The sequence below is a fragment of the Caretta caretta genome, chromosome 7 (assembly GCF_965140235.1).
Source record: "Caretta caretta isolate rCarCar2 chromosome 7, rCarCar1.hap1, whole genome shotgun sequence".
NCBI lineage: Eukaryota > Metazoa > Chordata > Testudines > Cheloniidae > Caretta > Caretta caretta.
In genome coordinates, this window is record NC_134212.1 from 41,830,415 (window position 1) to 41,854,351 (window position 23,937).

Consider the following 23,937-nt stretch of genomic DNA (forward strand, 5'->3'; position numbering starts at 1 on the left):
GGCCTAGGTTCTATTTTTTCTGTTGACATCCTTTCTGGGTTTAGGTAATCTACCTTAGATTCCCCAACTATAAAACGTGACTTTTAAAAGTTCTTTGACAACCTGTAGTGAAAGGCACTATGTAAATGCATTTTTGTATTACTTCTACAGAAGGTACAGGGTGAGTAGTGGCAGTGCAAATTGTCAACATTCCCCAACTGTAACTTGGAGAGACCAGATAAGTAGTTCAGTCTCCATGTCTACTCAGTTGTTGGCCTATCTGCTGATACTGCTTACAAACTTTCTCATTATGAGAATGTTTTTTTGTAATATGGATACCTGTCCATTATAAATGGACTGAGAACCCAATCATGGTCACATAGATAATCTAACAGTTGTAAAGATCATATCTACATGGGACAGCAATGCACACTAAAGGAGTATGATTTCTAAAATGCACTAACATGTTGCGCACTAATTTGTCTGTGTAGACCCTGCTGGTGCACACTAATAATTCCCTCATGCACTATTTGAAACAGTACTACATTGAAGTACCAAGTAGTGCACCTTAGAAATCACATTCCATTAGCTGCACCCTGTTGACAAGCCCTGAGTAACTACATCTTGACCTGAAGTCAAATCACGGACTTAATGCTGAGAGGCTCCACAACCTGTGTCAAGCTACTGAGTCTTCCAGTTACTAGAGTCTAGGAAAAGTTTTCTGTTTTGAAACACAAAATCAAGCTGATGCTGTACTTCCTTGTTAACAAAATAAAATAATTAAAGAAGTAAAACTCTCACTTCCTAAATATATGTATGTTGTTCTTGCCATATCTTTTTTTGGGTCAATGATATGACAGGGTAGTTGACAATGGATCTGTCTACATGAGTCTTTGCTACAGAGTTATCTTGCTTTCAGTTCTAAGGGCAATATTTAAAGTTATTTTTATTTGCATTGGCTTGGAAGTTTTAAGAAAAAAAGTCTGTCCAAACCCGTAGATACTTCCATGATTCATTGTACAACAGCAGTAAAATAGATCAAAGCCTTTGCTTTGAGTAATGTTAAAAACACTTGTTCATCAAGCTACAAGAGATGCTTAAATTCACTGTTTGACATCAACCAATTTTTCATTCTGGGGTGTGTGAGGGTGACACTTGGGGTTGTACTATATGTTCTCTTAATGAGTGTTGCATTGTTTTCCTCTTTTAAAAATAAATTAGTATGTTAGAAGCTGGCATCTCTAAACTTAAAATAGTTATAGTTTCCAGTCGATTTGTGTGAAATGTCATTAAAATTACTTTTAGAAACAGCAAAATGTGAGACTTATAACTTGGCATTGTTGTAAACATCATTTATTGCAACTTGCATGTTTGTCTCCAGGTTAATGAATTTTGTCAAACCTGTTACGTGTTTTTGAAGAAGCTGTGTTTTTACATTTCTTTCAGAAGGTGAGCATGTAACATTTAGTAGGTTGACTTGTTGGATCTCTTCTAAACCAAATTTCTTGAAAGATACATGTTCTCATTATGGAAAAGTTTACATATAACTTCAGGAAATATTAATAATACACAGGAAGGAATTACCTCACTAAATTCATTCTCTGAACTCTGTTTTACAAAGCATATGAATGTTCTCACTTAGGCGTGTGTTCTCAGATACAATAAAATAAATTATAGAATGCTTGGTAATGGAGAACCAATGAAGAAGAGAGTTATGAGGAGAGGATGAGGGAACTGGGCTTATTTAGTATGCAAAAAAAGAGTGAGGGGGGATTTGATAGCAGCCTTCAACTACCTGAAGTGGGGTTCCAAAGAGGATTGAGTCAGGCTATTCCCAGTGGTGGCAGATGACAGAACAAGGAGCGATGGTCTCAAGTTGCAGTGTGGGAGGTCTAGATTGGATATTAGGAAAAGCTATTTCACAAGGGGGTGGTGAAGCACTGGAATAGGTTACCTAGGGAGGTGGTGGGATCTCCCTCCTTAGAGGTTTTTAAGGCCTGGCTTGACTAAAAGTCCTGGCTGAGATGATTTAGTTGGGGTTGGTCCTGCTTTGAGCAGAGGGTTGGACTTGATGACCTCCTGAGGTCTCTTCCAACCCTAATCTATGATTCTATGCAGGGAGGGGATGTGATCATTTGCTTAAGTGCTTTGCTGAATTAGGACCTTAGTATTAATAGACGAGTTCATTCCATCATAGTCTTAGCCTAATATTGTATGTTTCTAAAAACAGTAGTCTATAGTCAATCATTCAGATTTCCAAATTAATACTACTTTTGTCGCATACATACCACACAAGGTCTTTTGATGATCTTCAGCACACATACTCTTCTACCACAGTCTTAAGGGAAAACTACAAATCAGTGCAAGAAGAAAGGATCAAATCTAGAAATTTAATTCAGATAGCTCTAACTTGCAGAATCAATTATACGGTAGCACATATAATAGTATAAGTTGTTTGATTGAAACTATGGCTTTCCGTACATGAGGCTGGTAGACCTGTAAAATATGTTCACTTTCTCCATCCGTTCCCAATACGTTTTTCTTCAGCTTAAAAAATAATGATTGAGCCCACTATAGCCTTAACAGATATGAATCATTTAGTTCAGGTAATGGAGACTCATGATTTTAGATGCAGAGGATTCCAGGTTCGATCCCTTACAACCAGTGACCCACCATGGGGGTGTTGCATGATAGTATTCCAGCATGTTTATAAGCTTGAGAAATGTCACAAGAGAATATAGAAAAACTTCTAGCTTTAACGGACTGTATAAACAGTAACACACAATGCCAAAACAGGTTGTTCGAGATCTTTGTATATTTTTATAGACTTTTTAATGCAAGTATTTTAAGTTTTTGGTTTCCCTATTTTGGTCACTAGAAATGTTTGCTAGAGCAATTTTGAATGGATTTACATACTTATAAAAATGCACAAAATAATGTGTTACTTTCACCACTCAATTGGCATCATTCATGTAACCTGAAAGAAACATAAATTCAGGATTACATATTAAATGTATATGTGGTCTGGAAAATAAAATTCCCTGTTGCTTTATGTAAACTATTTGGAAGCTGATGGCACATATTACTGAAGGAATCATTTCCATTTAGGTTGCTAGTAGTGATTTTAAACAGTTTTGGTGTTGGTCAGCAAGTAAATGTACAATGAGTAACCTCTGAAGAGGTGAGCGAATTATACCACTTTTATAGTATGTGAACAAATTATTCTTGTTGCAGTAAGACTGTTTCATGGTTTTCAGGATAATGAATGTGAAATGCATTATAAATACTCTTAGTAATAAACTGTCTCTTCATCCCACATAATATAAAAACATAAGATATCCTTTGCTCAGAAAGTGAGAGAGCAGTGGATTAAACAGACGATTTTCTGGGACTGTAAATGTTCCCCTAATGGATAACATTTGTTAACACAGTAAATTTGATAGACACACTTTTTAAGCTATTGAGTAATAATGCAACTCAGGTACTCAAAGTAAATGCCTGCTAAATGATGTAACAACTAATGCTTAGTTCTATGAAGAGGAAAATATCTGGGGTCATTTTTTGCCTTGTTGTCTTTTGCAGCATTGATGTGAAATTCTTTTTATTGAGTAGGGCACTTACGAAGATCATGTGTTCTGGTGCTCAAAGCTTATTTGGGTAATACAATGTTTTGTGATTGCCAAGAGATAACAAGTGATGTGTCCCTAAATATACTATGTATAAACCATTTTTATAGGATGGAAACTAACATGATTTTGGACAATTGGGTTCAATATTACTGATATAAATTATATTTTATTAAGATGATGGTGTCTGACAAGAGATGCTGAAAATGCTTTAGATTTGGGGTTTTTTTGTGTTTTTTTTCCAAATATGCCTCAGGGAGTTAAGCATCCAACTAACTTTCAGTGGGTGGGCAGTACCAAGCTGTTTTAGATGCATTTGAATATCCCATCTTTATTTTATTATAGTGTTAGATCTACCCCAGAGTTTACTGAAGACAAAAGGAACAAGCAAGTGTGGAGGTTTTGTTTACTTTTTTTTAATCTGAAAATACGTTAAAATGTAGCAATGACCACAAGTCAAGTTATGATTGTAGACTGAAGTGTACTTTCCCCTCCATGTATGCGACATTATTACTACTTATGACTTCAACATATATGCTGAAAGGGCTAGTTTACACACAGTTTTTGTGCTACTTAAACTGTACTGATTTGAAACCTTTATAGCTAAAGTGGTGCAACCCCCTAGTGTAGACATAGTTATATCAGTGTAAAGGTTCTTTTATTCTACCAGTGTAAGTGTACTCACTGGGTATAAACACAGTGGGGGTTGTACACATTTAGCTATTTTGATTAGGAGTGTGGGATTTTTTCTTTTTTACTAAAATATTTAAAATAGTACAAAAACTTTGTGCAGACCAGGCCTAAACATCTGTCTTTAGGTGGATTAAGTTGCATGTTTCTCAAGCTTATAAATTTTCCAGTCTACACCCTGCTGATCATAGTACTATATATTCTGTCAGGTTTATGGTGATTTCACTGGCTGAGACACATAGAACCTCTACAAGATTTCCCCAGTAACTACCTGTTTATTGGCATGTAATTTCTTTGTGCACTACAGAATTGACTTCTTTTTGCAGTAATGCCTATCAAATCAGTGGATTTCCTGAAAGAGAATTCCCTCTCCATCCTGGTTCACTGTGGGACATATTTGATCAGATCAGCCTGGGGTAGATGACACGTGGGGTCCTCAGAAGAGAGGGACAGGCTCAGCTGCTCCAGAGCCGCCTTCTCTCACCTGTCCCCCAAATCACACACGGAGATCCCACCTGACCGTGAAGGTGATGCAGGGGAGGAAATTTCTCCACCTGTCTGTCACCCATTAACTAGGCTATGGCGGGGAAGGGAGAGTTGATTGTCTTGTGCAGTCCTCCTTCACTATGTATGAAATCAGAAGGGGTGGGCATGCAGCAGTCTTTCTGTGGTATTTGCTTCCCAGAAATCTAATGGAGCTTTAGTTTCATACACCATCTTTTCCAAGAGGCCATGGGTCTGATTGATAACAATTGATAACCAAAGAGGAATTTTTCCCTTGAGGCAAGATTGCAAGGTGTATGGTGGATATTTTTCACCTTCCTTGTAGCATTCTGGAGGCCCGGTTTTAGTTTTAATGAGGAGTAAGGACAAGATTGTAAAAGCTGTACATTTATAAGTGGTAATTTTCTTGCAACTGGTGTCCAGTGTGCCTGTGAGGCTCAGAGGGATCAATTCCCAGAGGTAAATATGAGACATGGGAGATAACTAGTGGACTCTATTAGTCTGAAGGAAGAAGGGTAGACCTTAAGTCATCACGGACTGAGACACCCTTTGTGTATCTTTGTTCCCCTTCATGCGCAGAGGGTGAAAGGATTCTGGGGAAGGCTGAATCCTAGGGGGTTAGACTAAAGGAAGCCATACTTCAGAATTGGTTGGCATAATGCTGGTTAATGTCACATTGGAACCAAGTAAAGACCTGGTATTTGCTTCTGTTAAGGTAATGAAGTTCTGAACTTCTGCTTTAAAATCCATCATTGTATCTATGTTTGATTCCTTGTCAACGGTAAAATTATTTGATTTACGTGTTGTTTTCTCTGAATCTGCTGATACATCAGGGACACAAATATTATCTCTACTTTATAGATGTGGAGAGAGTAACTAGTGAAGAGGTTTACTCACTTACCTACAGCAATATAGTTAGTTAGTGACAGGTCTGATATTAGAATTTGAGTTCTTGGTTCCCTTAGTCTATGTTCAGACCAAACTGCCTCTTTGTAAAAAGTAAGATTGATTGAAGTTGTTTCATGGATTTATGAATCTTTATGTAAATGAAAGTACCAGCTGTTGCACTATATTAAAGTGCTTATGTTAAAAGAGGAGTTCTCATGTGTTCAACATTTTCTTGTTTAATTGTCTTTTAAGTATATAGTTTCTCCCAGCTGCCAGGTAGATTGTTATTGCAGTCTTGGAGGAGTTTTTATTTGTTTAATTCTTTGTACAATGCAAAAATCTCTATAAATCTATCAAGTATTTGTTATTCACAGTGGTCAGTGACCATCGCACTCATGATTGAGTCTTTTATTTCTGCCAGCGTACTGTTTGATATACTCAGTTGCACTATAAAACCAGCCAGCTTACAGGCTGGTTCAAGACTCGTGAATGGTATTTTTGTCCTCTGCTTTTCATCAAAAGAAGGTGTTTCTTTGGTTTTGTGTGTCTGTGTAAAGAAGCACAGTGAAAAAGTAATGAACTGGGTTTCGGAAAGCTAGGTTTAAAGAGTTGGAAAGCTGTATCACACAATAAATGTTAATTGCTAAAATACAGCTCTAGGTACACAGATATACAAGCTGCAGGTGTCTACCGCATGAGCAGATGGAAATTGTCATAACTGTGAGGAGGTGTGATTACTATTACATATGCATAATGCATTTAGCCTAAGCTGCACTATGTACAATACTGGTTGTATATTTAGGAATTATTATAATAGTTTGGAAATCATTTTAAAAGTGAGTTCCCATATTCAAAAGAGCATAAAAATGGATGATTATGTGGGTCTGTGAAATAGTATTCTAGGGGGAGAAAGGGGTTAGGATTGTAAATGGGCTTATGAACATATTAATGGGTTAGAATGTCTATACCTATAACGAGTAATCTTGATGGTAGTTGTGCATATCTACACACAAGATTCCATAATTGAGGATTTAATATGTGGGGGTTTGGAAAACTGACCCAAAAGGTGTAAATATTGGTATTTCAGTACTTGTCCACCTTTTTTCTTTTCTTTTCTTTTCTTTTTAAGATTAGCTACTGGAGTCCTCCTTTTTCCACTTCATTTACCTGGAAGGAGAGTTGTAAGCCACAGTTTAAACAGTCTACTAGTTAAATTACAGAACTGGGGTGAAAGTCAAGCCCCACTGAAGTCTATGGCAAAACTCATATTGACTTCATTGGGGCTAGGGTTTTACCCTGGGAGCCTAGACCCCAAGATAGATATTTTCAGGTTTGTCACTAACTGTAACCTTAGACAAGGGATTCTTTACTACTGTCTTCTGGATTTAGGATCTAATAACATTATATTTTTAATACATTAAATCTGTATTTTACTCATTTATTTATCATATTAATGTATAGGCATTTCTATGGTGCTCAACATTGTAGTGTCTAAACACCTATTTTAATTTATATTAATTTCTATCCTCAAATGCCTATTCTCGACTACATTTTGTGTAATACTGCTTTTTTAGAATATGGACTATTTTGAAGAGAACATTTCTATATTTCTTAAAATTATAAAATCTTAAAAATTGCTTAGATATATTTAATGGTAATCTACAAAGTAGTATTAATCTGCAAGTGTTTTCATTCCAATAGCATAATGAGTACACATACCAAAAATTGTAGGCTTTATATGTAACAACACTAGAATAAATCTATACTTCACTGTGGGAACTTTTTTTCACACGTATTTAAGAACCTGAAAGCAATTCATAGGGAAAATATATAAGAGCTGGTTTGTGTTTTCCACAGGACAGACGAGTCTTCTCAGAGAACTTAATATCTGACCACAATTGTAGAAATATTGGCTGTTCAGCTGCACTGTAGAACAAAACAAAAACATCATTGTTAAAATAGAAAAAGAAGAAAAAATACATTAGTCCAAGAAAAATCTGTTCTATCTTTATTTCTTTTAAAACAGTTTCCTCAAGAGCTTAGGGTTGTCTGTCCCATCAACTTTCACTTGCTAGCTTCACATGTTCCCTTTTGTTAAAAACTTTCACTGCATTTAGGGGGACACTGTCAATTTGATTTTGATTTTTACATTGACAATATAATAAAAAGATTGTGAAAGTGCATCTTTAAATTAGTCTCTTTCATTTATCTGCTTCCTTTTTTAAAGAAACTTGACAGAGATTTGCTTTTAACTGCTCCCATGCTGGTGTTTTTGTTGGTGTTTTGCACCAATCCAAGAGCAAGCATAGGCCAAAAGCACTAATAACAGACATGCTTAGTGTGACAGGGCCTCTACTCACTGTAGGTATGGCATCTCCTTCTGGCCGTTCTGGGGAATAGCTCACCGGATTGACACCTTTTCCTGCATGCTATTCCTCCGCCTCTGTCTGCTGCCCCTTTCTTGCTCCAGAAGCTGCTGCAATCTCTTCATGACTTAGCCCTTCCGCTAGGTCACCATTGTGGTTTCCCATTCTGGCGGAGGTGGAAAGTCTCTTCTCACAAATAGGTTCAGGCAGTCTTCCTACTCACTGCCTTGCCGGTGCCACTTTTCCAGTGGCTGGTTGGGGAAATGGGCCCACCCTTTACTCCAGGTTCAGGCTCAGGGACCCTCTAGTTAGCAGTCAGTCTGTTGTACCCTGTACCTTGCTGCATTTCTCTGAGCCCTTTCCTAACCTCCTGGCTCTTCCCTCCTTCTCTGGGTCTACCAGCTTCACCACTCCTTCCTCCCAGACAGTAACTGCAGGCTATGTGCCTCTGCAGCCTCAAACACTCCTCCCCCTTCCCGGGAGTGTCTGCTCCCTGGCTTTATGGAAGTCCCATCTGTTCCTGTACAGGTGAGCTCCTAATTAGGGCGTTTCTCTCAGCCTTAATTCCCTCCAGTTTGCTGCCTAATTGGCCCCTCTGGCCTGCCTTAACCCCTTCAGGGCAAGTGTGGGCAGGATGCCCCATCACGTGTGGGAGCAGAACATCCTACCCTTACCCTCACCAGCTAGTGTACTTCTTCATCCCTAGATCTCATACAGAGAAGAATCCCCCCTCACCGATTCCTGGCTACCTGGGTCTCATGTAGAAGATCCTGGGGAGGGAAGACTTTTTTCCTTAGCGTCTGCTGCTGATTCCTGTGCCTAAGAGAGGGATCTTGAAAAGTGAAGAACACATTTCTCTGTGTCATCAGTCTCCTTTACATGCTCCTTAGCCCTTGTGGAGCAATTCTGTGAAAATCACTTCCCCTTTCTGTCTCCTGTTGGATTACAGTGTCTCTCATGGCATGGCCCATTAGAGAAGAAAGAGAGTAGAGACATCCTCCCAATTTCTTTTCTCTCTGGCTCTCTGTTGTTGAGGGAGATAATCTACACTTAGCTCCTTTGTTCACCTCTCAAGTGTCTGCAGGACACTCACAATTTCTCACAATTGTTAAAAAGCTTTTAAATTTAGAAATTAATTTTAAAGAATTTTCTGTTTCATCACTTCCAAATTAACTCTGAAATATAATCAGTTGCACTGCTAAATGCATTTTCAGAATGATCGGGAAAGAGCGTGCACATGGTCCCCAGAAAAGTGCATGAGAATACCCTGGCAATTTTTTGTGCATGTCTTTGGGCATTGAAGATGCTCCAGCTGTTGTAGACCACAGCATTTTTTCATTGACCGACAAAGGCTAGCAAGAATAAATCACTGTAGTGCTTCCTTTCTTTTACCGCCTACCTACTGAACATAAGAGAAAGTCCAAGATCCTGGTATAGATATTCAAAAATGGACTAGACCTGGACTATCTCAAAGACAGATTTCCCTTCTAGCCGGGACCACCTAAGAAAGCTGTGATCCTCAGCCAAGATGGAGCGCTCAAAGCCAGGGTTGAAAATAGTGAAAACTGGAGACAGACAGCCTCTCAATGACTGATCCATTGCTGTGAGATTCCCTTTCACAAAATGATCACAACTCTTATCCACGTCAGGACAAATAGCAGTAAACCTTTCCTTGGCCATATTTTTCCTGTGGATCAGATCTCAGTGGTCTACATTCTACAAGTAATAAAGTTAAATCCTGATCCTGCAAAAGGGAGAGAGGAGACAGTTCAGATTTACCACAGATCTTTATTAGTAATAATATTATTTATTATTTGTATACCATAGGGCTAAGGAGTCCTAGTCATGGACCAGGAGTCCATTGTATTAGGAGCTGTACAAACACAGAACAAAAAGATGGTCCCTGCCCCCAAGGAGCTTACAATCTAAGTTTAAGACAAGAAGCTAAAGATAGATAGATATACATACACACACACACACACACACACACACACACACAGTGTGCAAGGAAACAATGAGACAATGTTGGTCAACACAATATCCAGTAGTCTCAGCACACCAGCAGCCAAATCATTGTCATTTTTTGTAGGCATCGTGGCAAAGGAGAGTTTTGAGGAGAGATTTCAAGGTGGATAATGAGATAACTGCAGATGTTTATGGGGCGCGCCTCACCAGCGTGGGGGATAGCATGGGAGAAAGTACGAAGGTAGTTTGTTGGAAAATTTAAAAGAGAGCACTGGAGGCTGGCATCATGGGCTGATTGGAGACAAAGTCGACATGTCAATAGTGAACAGGAGATGATAGGCAGGGTGGTGATCAGCAGTGAAGGGCCTTGACAGTGAATAAAAACCGCTTATGATTAATGAGATAGATAAGGGGGAGCCAATAGAGGGATGCAAAGAGAGGGATGATGTGGTCAAAGTGATGAGCTAAAAAAATTATCTTTGCCGTAGCATTCTGAATGGGTATGAGAGGGACAAGATTGCATTTGTCAAGCCAAAAAGAAGGATGTTGCAGTAATTGAGGCATGAAATGATAGCCTGGATGAGAATTTTAGCTGCGTGGATGGATATGAAAGGCCATATCTTAGAGATGCTATGCAGAGAGAATAGGTAAGACTTAGACATTGCCTGGATGTGAGGACTTACAGAAAAGTCCAATTTGAACAAGATGCCTAGGTTACAGAGTGACAGACAGGATGGTGGTGTTGTCCACAGTGATCAAGAAAGGAGGTAGTGAAGAGGGCCTTCATCTTGGATTTATATAAAATTACTCCGTGTTTGAATATAAATGTAGGGAGAATATTGTCATTGAATTTTACCTTTGGTAATTGTAGAAGAAATCCAAACATAGGTTCTTAAAACCAAACAAGGTTGTAGCTATACTTACTATTTTAAATTTGCAAGCTGTTTGGTGCTTAGAATGATGTAATAAAGCTTCATTTAGTGTGTGTAGAACATATAAAAAATTTAATATACCTAAATACATTTTGATCAGACTTTAACATACCGTGTCCTGTTGCTTAGATGGAAAAGGAGATCTGTTGACTACAGTTATGAGAATTCTGTGATTGACGTCCTCACTATTTCTAGACAGAAGTTTTGGTCCAGTAAATTTTATAATAGTTTGAGCCTTGCAGAAGTTGTTGACCTCATTGAACGAGAGATCTTATTTCACACATCCTTTGGTTTTTTTCCCATTCAAAATGTTTTGATGGTGCCAAAGGAAACAAAATCACAACTTTTACTCTTGGGATAGTGAGCACTGGATTTAATGTTAGCTAGCTGCAATAGAAGGATAATGTTACTTAATAAGGAATGCTCACAAGAATGTGTAACACACGTCAAAAGGAAATGGGAATGTACATGTTTGGGAAAGAGTCTGACCGGTAAGTGTATTATCAGTGCTTGGTTTTGTTTGATTTTCAAACAGATATTTCATATTTTGCCTAGGGCTGTCAATTAGTCGCAGTTAACTCACGTGATTAACTCAAAAAAAAGAATCACAATTTAAAAAAATATAACACTAGAATACCAATTGAAATTTATTAAATATTTTTGGATGTTTTTCGAAATTTTCAATATTGATTTCAATTACAACACAGAATACAAAGTGCACAGTGCTCACTTTATATTATTATTTTTTATTACAAATATATGTACTGTAAAAATGATAAAAGAGCATTTTTCAATTCACCTCATACAAGTACTGTAGTGCAATCACTTTATCGTGAAAGTGTAACTTACAAATGCAGATTTTTTGGTTACATAACTGCACTCAAAAACAAAACAGGAGATTGAGTCTAGATAAGTCTTCATACAGTATTCTGTAAGAACAAGATTACCCTTCTGTCCCATCCCAAGTTCTGACCTAAGGTAGTAACTGATTTTCACTTGATCCATTTACCAATTTTCTTCCTGAAACCACATTCCAATTAGGGAGAGGCCAGACTACACACACTCAATCTCCTTAAGGCATTATCATTCTATCTACATAGAACCAAGTCACCCTGAGACTGTTTGCTGCCTATGCAGATAGAGTGAAGGGCCAGAGACTTTCTAACTGGTTACAAGCTAGTCATTTTAGATTCCCCCAGTGCTGATTATAATTCACTCCACTAGGGGTCAGACAGCTTCTGTGGCTTCCTTGAGAGGCATACCTGTGTCAGGGTACATCTGCACAGAAGCTAGGAGACGAGTCCCAGCTCAGGTAGACATACACGTGTTAGCTTTGCTCAAGCTAGCACACAGTATGGCTGTGGCACCATGGGCAGCACCTCAGGCTAGCCACCCAAGTACAATCCTGTTCAACCCCTTTTGAGTACATACTCCGGTGGCTAGCCTAAGCCACTACCTGTGCCACCCTGGCCACACTGTTATTTTTAGTGCACTAGCTTGAGCAAAGCTAGCACATGTTCATTTACCTGAGCTAGGAATCACACATTCCAGCTGCTGGTAGACATACTCTCAGAAACATGGAGAGCAACTACATCAGGTTTGGTCCATGCTTTTACGAGACACTTCTTTGGTAGAAAGAAAAGGAGTACTTTGTGGCATCTTAGAGACTAACAAATTTATTTGAGCATAAGCTTTCGTGAGCTACAGCTCACCTCATCGCATTCATTCAGTGGAAAATACAGTGGTGAGATTTATACACACAGAGAACATGAAACAATGGGTGTTACCCATCTTTTTGCGGATACAGACTAACATGGCTGCTACTCTGAAACCTGCTCTTTGGTAGAGGCGCCCAAGTCTGGTGCTTCTTTTGACAGAGCTGCATTGCAATCTTTATTTAAATTTTCTCAGAGCACGCACTTCCTTATATCAGATCACTATTTATGTTTCACCAAGAATGGAATATATACAGACAAATACTTGAAGCAGAAGAAATGTTTACTCACCTTACAACAAATGTGGTTCTTTTAGATGTGTTGTCCAGATATAGAGCACAATCCACCCTCCTTCCCTGCTGCAATGGAGTCCTATAACATATAGATTTTGTATGGGCAAAGGAACTGAGTGGCAATTTGGTCTGCTCTGCCCTTTATGCCCCTCGGTGATGAGGACAGGAACAAACTTTTCTCTAAAACCACGTTCCCCCGCAATTTGGAGATCATGGTGTTAATGGGGCAGTCTCATGCCGTGGAACGCCGATTCTGGGCCTGGGAAACAAGGACAGAGTGGTGGGACCGCAGAGTGTTGCGGGTCCGGGATGATTCCCAGTGGCTCCGAAACTTTCACATGCATAAGGGCACTTTCATGGAATTTTGTGCTTTTCCCTGCCCTGAAGTGCAAGAATACCAAGATGAGAGCAGCCCTCACAGTTGAGAAGCGAGTGGCAATAGCCCTGTGGAAGCTTGCAATGCCAGACAGCTACCAGTCAGTCGGTAATCAATTTGGAGTGGGCAAATCTACAGTGGGGGTTGCTGTGATGCAAGTAGCCAATGCAATCACTGAGCTGCTGCTATCAAAGATAGTGACTCTGGGAAATGTGCAGGTCATAGTGGATGGCTTTGCTGCAATGGGATTCCGTAACTGTGGTGGGGCCATAGATGGAACCCATATCCCTATCTTGGCACCAGAGCACCAAGCCGGCAAGTACATAAAGGGGGGAGAGAAAACCTTTTGTAGTGGTAAACACCCATTTTTTCATGTTTTGTGTGTATAAAAAGATCTTCTGTACTTTCCACAGTATGCATCCGATGAAGTGAGCTGTAGCTCACGAAAGCTTATGCTCAAATAAATTGGTTAGTCTCTAAGGTGCCACAAGTACTCCTTTTCTTTTTATAAACCACAAGGGGTACTTTTCAATGGTGCTGCAAGCACTGGTGGATCACAAGGGACGTTTCACCAACATCAACATGGGATGGCCGGGAAAGGTTCATGACGCTCGCGTCTTCAGGAACTCTGGTCTGTTTAAACGGCTACAGGAGGGGATTTACTTCCCAGACCAGAAAATAACTGTTGTGGATGTTGAAATGCCAATAGTTATCCTTGGGGACCCAGCCTACCCCTTAATGCCCTGGCTCATGAAGCCATACACAGGCACCCTGGACAGTAGTCAGGAGCTGTTCAACTACAGGCTGAGCAAGTGCAGAATAGTGGTAGAATGTGCATTTGGACGTTTAAAGCGTCGCTGGCGCAGTTTACTGACTCGCTTAGACCTCAGCGAAACCAATATTCCCATTGTTATTGCTGCTTGTTGTGTGCTCCACAATCTCTGTGAGAGTAAGGGGGAGACGTTTATGGTGGGGTGGGAGGTTAAGGCAAATCGTCTGGCTGCTGAATATGCGCAGCCAGACACCAGGACAGTTAGAAGAGCACAGCAGGAAGTGGTGCGCATCAGAGAAGCTTTGAAAACCAGTTTCATGACTGGCAGGGTACTGTGTGACACTTCTGTTTGTTTCTCCTTGATGAAAACCCACCCCCTTGGTTGACTCTAATTCCCTGTAAGCCACCCGCCCTCCCGCCTTTGATCACAGCTTGCTTGCAAAGGAAATAAAGTCACTATTGTTTAAAAAACATGTATTCTTTATTAATTGATTATAAAAATAGGGAGATAACTCACAAGATAGCCCAGGTGGGCTGTGGGGGGAGGGTAGGAGGGAAGGAAAAGACCACTTTAAAACTTGTTGAATGCCAGCCTTCTGTTGCTTGGGCTGTCCACTGGGGTGGAGTGGTTGGGTGCCCAGAGCCTCCCACCCTCGTTCTTGGGTGAGGAGGCTATGGAACTTGGGGAGAAGGGAGGGCGGTTAAGCAGAGGCTGCAGCGGCAATCTGTGATCCTGCTGCCATTCATAAACCTCCACCAGATGCCGGAGCACGTCCGTTTGATCCCGCAGTAGCTCCAGCCTTGCCTCATGCCTCCTCTGATCTTCCTGCTGCCACCTTTCCTCACGTTCATCGGTCACCGTCCTGTATTCTGCTATTGTTTCCCTCCACACAGCTCTGTCAGTGCCGGACGACTGCATGAGCTCAGAGAACATGTCATCACGCGTGCATTTTTTTCGCCGTCTTATCTGAGATAGCCTCTGGGATGGAGGAGGGAGGCTTGAAACATTTGCAGCTGCTGGAGGAAAAAAAGGGAGTGAAGTATTTAAAAAGATACATTTTACAGAAAAATGGCTATACTCTTTCATGGTGAACAATGCTATTCACATTACATAGCATATGAGATTTTGGTACAAGGTCGCATTTTGCATCTTATATTGCGTGCCTGCGGCTTTGGTGTTAGAGATCACACAATGCAGGGCCAGGCAACAGAATTCGGCTTGCAGGCGGCCATGGTAAGCCATAGTCTTTCGGCTTCTGGAACCTTTATAACAGCAGCCCTCTCCTTTCCCATACCAAGCAAAGCCCATTGAGTTGGCCATTTTTCCCGTTAACGTGCAGCAGCAGAAACCAAACTAATCCCCTCCCCCCATCCAATTCTCTGGGATGATCGTTTTTGCCCTCCCCCCACTGCCTGGCTGGTATCAGGGAAGATCCCTCTAGCCAAATGCGAACAGCTCAGCGCCAGTGGCCCCCCCTCCCACGCGTGGCTAACTGCGGGTAGGATTTCTTTTCAGCCACAGGCAAACATCTCAGTAGGAACGGGCACCTCTGAATGTCCCCTTAACCAAATTCCCCTATTTCAACCAGGTTACCATGAACCATATCACTCTCCCGAGGATAACACAGGGAGAGAAAGAATGGATGTTGCTTGAATGCCAGCAAACACCGGGACCATACGCTGCCAGGCTTTGTCATGCAATGATACCAGATTACTTGCCATTAGCATGGCGTGGTAAAGTGTCCTCCCATGGAGGACGGAATAAGGCTGCTCTCCCCAGAAACTTTCTGCAAAGGCTTTTAGAGTACCTCCAGGAGAGCTTCATGGAGATGTCCCTGGAAGATTTCCGCTCCATCCCCAGACACGTTAACAGACTTTTCCAGTAGCTGTACTGGCCATGAATGCATCCCAAGTCTTCAGGGCTACATAAGCATTAAAAAATACTTGCTTTTATAATGTGTATTATATTTAAAAAGGTACACTCACCAGAGGTCCCTTCTCCAGCTTCGTTGGGTTGGGAGGGTATTTCAGTCAGGGTGATAAAAAGATCCTGGCTGTTGGGGAAAACGGTGTGCTGTGTGCTCTCCCCAAGCTCCTCGTTCTCCTCATCTTCCCCATCTGCAAAATCCTCAGGCATGGGGGAGAGTATCCCATGCTCGGAGTCCACGGACAGGGGTGGGGTAGTGGTGGCAGTCCCCCCTAGGATTGCATGCAGCTCAGCATAGAAGCGGCATGTCTGGGGCTCTGGCCCGGAGCATCCGTTTGATTCTTTGGTTTTCTGGTACGCTTGTCTGAGCTCCTTAAGTTTCACGCGGCACTGTGTTGGGTCCCTGATGTAGCCTCTGTCCCTCATGGCCTCTGAGATTTTTTGAAATGTTTTGGCATTTCGTCTTTTGGAACATAGTTCTGTTAGCACGGATTCCTCTCCCCATCCCGTACCTCCCGTTCTGTCCATGCTGGAGCTCTTTTTCGATTCTGGGACTGCATGGTCACCTGTGCTGATGAGCTCGCCTGGCCAAACAGGAAATGAGATTCAAAAGTTCCCGGGGCTTTTCCTGTAGGCCTGACCAGTGCATCCAATTTCAGAGTGCTGTCCAGAGCAGTCACAATGGTGCACTGTGGGATAGCTCCCAGAGGCCAATACCTTCGAATTGCGTCCAAACTAACCCTAATTCGAAATGGCGATGTCGATTTCAGCGCTAATCCCCTTGTTGGGGAGGAGTACAGAAATTGGTTTTAAGAGCCCTTTATGCCGAAAAAACGGCTTCGTTATGTGGACGGGTGCAGGGTTAATTCGGATTTAATGCTGCTAAATCCGACATAAACTCGTAGTGTAGACGAGGCCTTTGAGACATAAGTTACACTGACAGAGCTTCTCCTGCCAACATAGCTACTGCTGCTCTTTAGAGGTGGTTTAATAAGTGGACAGGAGAGCTCCTCCTGTCAGCATAGAGCAGCTGCACGAGCTATCTTACAGCAGTACAGCTGTGCTGCTGTAAGCTCGCTCGTGTAGACATGGCCTTAGTCACGTGCAGGGACCAGGTATATACACAGTCCTTAGCTTTCAAGGATGAGGGATGAAATCTACACCCCAATAAAGTCAGTGGGGGTTTTGCCACATGTCCCCATGTATTTAAGTACATTTTGTACATTGTATTTACATATATAAGTATTTTGAAGTGCCATATGTACTTGTGCACAGTTACTTTGAACATGTTGTACTTGTATTTAAGCACATTTTAAAAAAGTTACTTATGCTTTAAATACCTTTATCTGCAAGTATTTTTTCAAAATAGTTTTTGAAACAATCACATCCCTCTCAACTGTCCCTGATTCTGGTTGGCCCCAGAACCCACAGTCTCAGGTTGGGAGCTGCAGCCTGAGTTCTGGCTTTCTTGGCTTTTTTCTGTTGGCCCTGCTGTTACACCAGCCAGGGAGAATGATGGTCCCACCCCTTCACTTCTGATAGATCACTGCAACTGACAATAGGGAGACTCGCAGCCCAGGCCCAGCCCAGCAGAAGTGAGAAGACACGATGCCCAGACCCAGCCCAGCAGCAGCAAAGAGACACATTGCCTGGTTCAGCCCTGCCACAGACTTCAGAAGGGCCAGGATTTTACCTGAGGCCTCTATGACTCAATGCCCAACTGTTAATAACACTGGCTAGCAGAGCACTGCCCGCATTACATAAATGATATGCTGCACCCTGTAAAGTGGCTGATTCCCCCTGTTGTCCAAGAGGCATTGTTTCTCAAGCAGGGACAACAAGCCAGATTTTCAAAGGTTTTTAGATATCTATAAATGACAGATAGGCATCTAGTGGGATTTTGGAAAGCATCTAAGCAAGTTTGGTATCTGACTCCCATTGAAACCAATGGGAAGTAGGTGCCTCACCTGCTTAGGCACTTCTGAAAATCCCAGTAGGTGCCTATCTGCATCTTTAGACACTTAAATGTTTTTGAAAATTTGATCCAGTGTCTCTAGGAGCTTCCTTTTGGGTGGTGGTACTCTGTGCCATCCTCTGCTACAGGCCTTTCAGGCACAGTTTTGCCTAGCTTGCATGAAAAGTGAAACCGTTCAATAGCATTCATTATCAATGACCTATAACTGGCACAGGAACACAAATCATATTAATTAAAATTTAGAGAATTCGAAGAATGATTCAAATGAATTTGTTAAGTTTCTTGTGTAATGTTTTGGCCATTGAAAATAAGACAGCAAAGTGTGTACATGATTATTTGAGATGCAGAACTGTAATTTTGGCCATTTCCTCCTGAATTGCAATGGCATTTTGAAGATATTGGTATTGGGTAATTGTGATAAAGTTTTTGAAAGTTATCCCTGTGTGCAATAACCTCCATGACATGATGCTGACAATGTGTGGTGTTCCTTGAGTACCTGGATACAAGTAAGCCATGTCAGAGATGTTCTTGAGATGTCTGCATGGCCTTGCTACTTCTAAAAGATTGAAAACATTTGTGCTACTATCTATGACTTCTGACAGCTTCTACAAAATCATGCAAAGAACTCCTGAGGATCTGAGAGAACTCTCACCCCACTAGCTAGAGTGGAGCTTTGGGCTGTCTGGGAGAAATAATTTTTTCCCCTGGGGTCAAGGAGGAAGTGTTCTCAACCGGGAGCAGCTGAAGCAGTGTTCACATACCCCCGCTCCTCCTCCCCCGTCTTGTATGTGAGAAGTTTTTTCCCTTCTGCAAAATATGTGTATAGTTCTTCTCTTGTTTTATGATGTTATGATGTTGTTCAGACATGTTCCACAGTTAGATGTTAGAACTAAGAATACACTTGTTATTTAATTTCGCTAACGACATAGCTGGTTGGGTAATATAGAGCAAAACTTGCCCATGCTCAATATACATTGAAGTATTTAGAGGCATCAGAGAAGCAGTCGTAAGTCATTAATACTTCAGAGTCCAATTCTGTTCCTCTTTAAGTCAATGGAATTTTTGCCATTAATGACAGTCCTTTATGAAAATGTTATTTAAAAAAAAATTACCATATTTCTAGTGATATCCACCAATTCCCTTTCTACAGTTGGTCTCTGTATTAGAAGGAGTTGCCCTTTTTGAACATGTTTCCTAAACGGCTTAATTAGAATATGAAAAATAGCCAGTTATGAAAATGTAATATATAAAATACTCCTCCCTTTCTCTCCTATCACAGTATGTAAGAAAATGCATGAATTTACGTAAGGGACTTTTTACCACCTAAAATGATCAAATATTTCAAAAACCTTTTCTTATTTATACACCTTTAAAATTCCTGTTTCTGGCCCCAATCTATTAAATGAGATTTTCCATGCACTCATTTGCTTACAATTATTTTAACAATACACAAAGCTCTGTAATAAAAAGGCTTGTGTTTCTGGAACTTCTCCTGTGGGTAGATTTGTATGCTGAATATGTTTTTTACAGCTGCATTTTTAGCGAGAACTTCTCAACAGTTCTGAAAAACAACTTCAGTGTTCTTTTCCTTTTAAAAGTTGAATAGCAGTGTTTTGGTTTTTAATTTTTTTTAATATACTTTCCTCTTAAGTCTAGATCTTTTTAACAGTATGATATAGTCATCCTCTCCAAAAAATTTAAATTAAAAAAAAATCTCTGAAAATGTAGTTTGAGTCACTTACACGATGTTCTGTGGACAAAAAGTATTAGATACTACTGAGAAACCTAAAGGTTTCAATGCGTAGAAATGCAAAAATATTTTAATTATTAAATAAAGCTGTGAAAAGTAGAACATTGTATCAAAAAAGTTAATCTGTATGTCATACCTGTATGACCATACTTAACCAAGCAAAACAACCAAAGCAGTTGTTTTTACAAAAAGGCCACATACCACGCCAATTTTTACAAGCAATGCGTTATACATTATTTGGTTTGCATTCAGGCAGAATATAATTGTGTCTCATGTATAGTCATCTAACGTTATAAGAGAAAAATTAAAAGTAAATTAACAGGATTCTATCCTCTATAGAGTCTATAGATTAGTGGTTGTTTCATTTTAGAGAAAACAGAGTAATCTGCCTTGTGTATGTGCACTCTATTTTCTGTATATAATAGCGATTAATATTAAGTTTAAAAACAAAAAAACTCTTGGTCCTTGGCTATCTGTTTATGTATGAATCCTATATTTGTGTACATTAATTTACGTAGTGAATTTGCATAGTAAAAGTGGGAAATAATATCCATATGTTCATCTGCATCACCAGATCCGACTGCAGAATAATTTCAACTCCAGAGGAAGGGGTAAAAATCTGGATGTACATGTGTGACTTCAGACTCTTTTGTGTGCTGCCTACTACAACTCAGAGGCCTTTTTTAAAGGGCAACCTTGAATTAACCTGTTCCATCTTCTTTCATCCATTCAGAAAAAGAAAAGATCATTCAGGATCAGCAGCAGTATGTCTGGTAAAACAGAGTGGCAGTTTCTTAAAGTGTCCCTCAGAGGAGCAGGCCAATATATTATTGAAAATAATTATCTGAAAAATAAAAGGTGTCAGTCTTTTATCATCATTCCCTACTGCCATCATAAAAATGGCCATACTGGGTCAGACCAAATATCCATTTAGCCCAGTATCCTGTCTACCAACAATTGCCAAAGCCAGGTTCTTCAGAGGCAATGAACAGAACAGGTAATCATCAAGTGATCCATACACTATCACCCATTCCTAGCTTCTGGCTAACAGAGGCTAGGGACACCATCCCTGCTCATCCTGGCTAATAGCAATTGATGGACCTATCCTTCATGAATTTATCTAGTTCTTTTTTTGAACGCTGTTAATGTCTTGGCCTTCTCAACATGTTGACTGTGCATTGTGTGAAGAAATACTTCCTTTTGTTTGTTTTAAACCTGCTGCCTATTAATTTCATTTGGTGACTTCTTGTTCTTGTGTTCTGAAAGAGTAAATGATACTTCCTTACGTACTTTCTCCATACTAATCATGATTTTATAGACCTTTATCATATCTCCACTTAGTCTCTTTTTCAAGTCGACATGCTGTTAATAGAACTTGCAAAAGTCCCTTATTAAATTGCATATTTTTGCGTGCGTATGTGGGTATGTATATTTAACAGTATAAACTAAACAAATCAAACAGTCTTTAGGTGATATATCAACTGACACTGTTAGGAAAATAATAGTGTATGAATAGTGCTGAGACATCTTTTAACTAGGAGATCAACTGATCTGTGTATCAGATGGAAAATAAATAATGTCACCTCAGGTAAGAAAATGGGTTTTGCAATTAAAATATATGGTGTTTGTTATTTGATCTTCTGTGGTTTCAGAACAACACTGGAGTAGGATCTTATGCATGAAAATGCATATGGTGACAGCTCTCTTGTATTGATAAAATTGTTTTCAAGATGAAGATGTTCCAAATGTGAATCTTCAACCTCCTCCTCATCATCATCATTACTGTCGGCATCAACATTGTCATCATCGACAACAGATCTACAGATGCGTTCTGGAGGGACTGTCCTGTGAAATCATAAGATAAATTTTGGCTTAGTTACTAAAGTGTACTAGTAAGCACATTCCATACAAGTTGTTCATTTTAGAGATACTGACTAAGAAGGTTTTTTTTAAAAAGGTTTGGACTTGATCAGCAATGAAAAATAGTTATAAATTACCCCCAAAGTAGTTATTTTTATTTTTAGTTCTATACTGTACTTACTGTCCGTATTAATAGATATATGCTAATTGAAGGTTCAAGTAGACATAATTGATATATTTAAAAAATGAGTTTGTCACAAATGATACTTTGTAACACAGTGTGAATGTTTCTTTTTGCATTGTTACTTAATATAATTACTTACCTTTTATTAAGAAATTCTTGGAATACATTAGTTATTAGATAAATTCTTGTCTTGACAACATGAACAAGATTCTTGGCCCATGAAGCTGCTTTGTGCTGTTCAGGCAATGCAAACCAGCTGAAAAAGTGCTCTAAAGGAGCACTTGAGGATTCCCCTGGCAAAGTTGACAGAAAGTTGGTGTAGCCACTTTGAGATCACCTGCTTCCCTGCTGCATAGGGAGTGTAACAGGGCTGGAGGAGATGTTTCTAGAAAGTGCTGCACTCTGGTAATCCTTGGTTGCATGAGCAGGAGTCTGCTCCACACAGCATAAATTAGACCAGCCCTTAGACTGCTACAAGTTATGTCGGCAGCTAGTTTGGGCCTCCGGTCAGCCTTAGTATCAGAAAAGCAGAAAGGTGACTTAAAGCCACCTTTTCCCCCACTTTCCTCTGCTGTGGCAAGCAGAGCACAGCTGTAGCTGGGGATTTGACCCCAAATCTTTAACAAGTTGAGTACTTGGAGAATACTGATACCTCAGAGTTGTACACTTTTTAAAAACAGTATTGAGAGATTTAAACCACACTTCTTTTTTGTATATGGTTTTGGAAAATATTGCAATAGGGAATTCAGGATTCAGTCCCTTCTAACAATATTTAAAATGTATGGTTTATGGAAAATGTAGAGTAGGAAGTTAATATATTTTAAAATCCCTTTTTATATTCTCAGTTAACACAGCAGAATTGGTAAATACCGTATTTTGTTGTTGTTCAGCCTCAGAAAGCTTAATGCCTTCATTTCTGTGATTCCAAATGGTACAAACTTCAATTCATTGTGATCCAAAAATAACTCTCTCAAAGACAGATAAGCTCCATAGAATGACACTGGATCTATTCCATCATTGTTAAGTTTGTTAAAAGAAAGGTAGAGATATTCCAGCCCTGGCTTCATGTGACCAAACACATATCCTGGTATTCTCTCAATCTGGTTTCCTATAAGTACGAGATGCAGTAAAGATTTTGGCAGATAGGAGGGAACGTGATATAACTTATTGTAAGAAAGATCAATAGATTCCAAATTCCTGCATTAAAGGAAACAAAAAGGGACATGTAAATAATACAGTATACTATATAGTTTACATTGGACTCCATACAAAATAACATTCAGTTGGTGGCAAGAAGTCCAGATGCTTAAGTATGGGAAAATATTTTTTCTGTGAGAGAGGTTTCTGTTAATAGAAAGAAATTCATTTTATGGTGTGTGGGCAGAGACATCATTATTTCAGGAAAAAAGATCAGAGTAGCAAAAATGTAAGTCATAACTTCTCATTCAAGAGCTATTCTTACGCTTTTGTTGAGAGGGGGAAAAATCTAGTAATATGAGTACAGAGATAGGAAACCCCAGGGACTAATTTGTGCTTGATAAGCATCTCAGATTTGCAATAGACTAGTATGCTAGAGAACACCATTTTTTCTTTACTGTTAACAGCTCTTTTCCCATAGCTCTTATCTAGATGGTTTGCATTTTTTATGACTAATACTCGTTGGCCAGGGTGGCACTAAAATGGGCCTTATCCAACAACCCTTACACACGTGAGTAGTCCCATTTGCTTCACTTAATTCAGTGTCCCATTGACACTGAGATAAAGTTTGATTTTAAATTTGTCTTCAGTGGGACTGCTTATATGACTAAGTGCTGCAGGATCAGACCTAAGTACCTAAAGATAAGCATCTTTTCTTCAAAAAGTAATATCACCCAGTTACTGTATATCTTTCATGTATTGTCGTGACCCTGTCTGTTAACTCTTACTACTTCTTGTGATTTCTGTTTCTTTTTAAAGGTAAGGTAGGGGATGCAGGTGAGCAGAAAATAGCAACCCAGGTTCAGACAGAACTTTATTGTCAGAGATGAGGAGAGGAAAAGTTCTATTTTAATCACCATTTTTAATGTGGATTGACTGATGTGATCAACACCTGTGATTATTTAGCTAATAAGGAATTTGGCTAGGAAGATATGAGA

General features: G+C 39.8%; 3 protein-coding genes across 9 annotated transcripts in view; 1 reads left to right on the forward strand and 2 right to left on the reverse strand.

Annotated features, from left to right (window-relative positions):
- CENPP (centromere protein P) overlaps positions 1 to 23,937 on the forward strand; it is a 315,918-nt gene that overhangs the window by 174,831 nt on the left and 117,150 nt on the right. The gene's annotated exons all lie outside the window — the stretch shown is intronic.
- LOC125640153 (uncharacterized) lies at positions 13,820 to 20,919 on the reverse strand. Of its 2 annotated transcripts, none has more exons than XM_048858367.2 (2): positions 16,093 to 20,919; positions 13,820 to 15,120 (listed from the first exon to the last, which is right to left on the reverse strand). In XM_048858367.2, exons 1-2 carry the CDS (start codon positions 16,559 to 16,561, stop codon positions 14,678 to 14,680), a joined length of 912 nt encoding a protein of 303 aa, XP_048714324.2. In that variant the 5' UTR covers positions 16,562 to 20,919; the 3' UTR covers positions 13,820 to 14,677. The 2 variants fall into 2 exon arrangements, with proteins under 2 accessions (XP_048714324.2, XP_048714323.2); XM_048858366.2 differs by having other exon boundaries at positions 13,820 to 15,123.
- Positions 21,049 to 23,937, reverse strand: part of ECM2 (extracellular matrix protein 2) — a 38,290-nt gene continuing 35,401 nt past the window's right edge. For all 5 annotated transcript variants that reach the window (XM_048858353.2, XM_048858349.2, XM_048858351.2 and 2 more), the window contains 2 exons: positions 22,673 to 22,999; positions 21,049 to 21,603 (listed from right to left, as the gene is read on the reverse strand). In XM_048858353.2, the coding sequence (XP_048714310.1) occupies positions 21,387 to 21,603; positions 22,673 to 22,999 (544 nt within the window). In that variant the 3' untranslated portion in view covers positions 21,049 to 21,386. The remainder of the gene's footprint in view (positions 21,604 to 22,672; positions 23,000 to 23,937) is intronic.

Bases quoted from the DNA above. Each gene is read 5' to 3' on its own strand.
- LOC125640153 (XM_048858366.2), bottom strand. From the start codon at position 16,561: ATGGACAGAACGGGAGGTACGGGATGGGGAGAGGAATCCGTGCTAACA. The intron at 15,124-16,092 runs GTGAGTGTACCT...TTTTTCCTCCAG, and splicing joins AGCTGGAGAAGGGACCTCTG to CAGCTGCAAATGTTTCAAGC.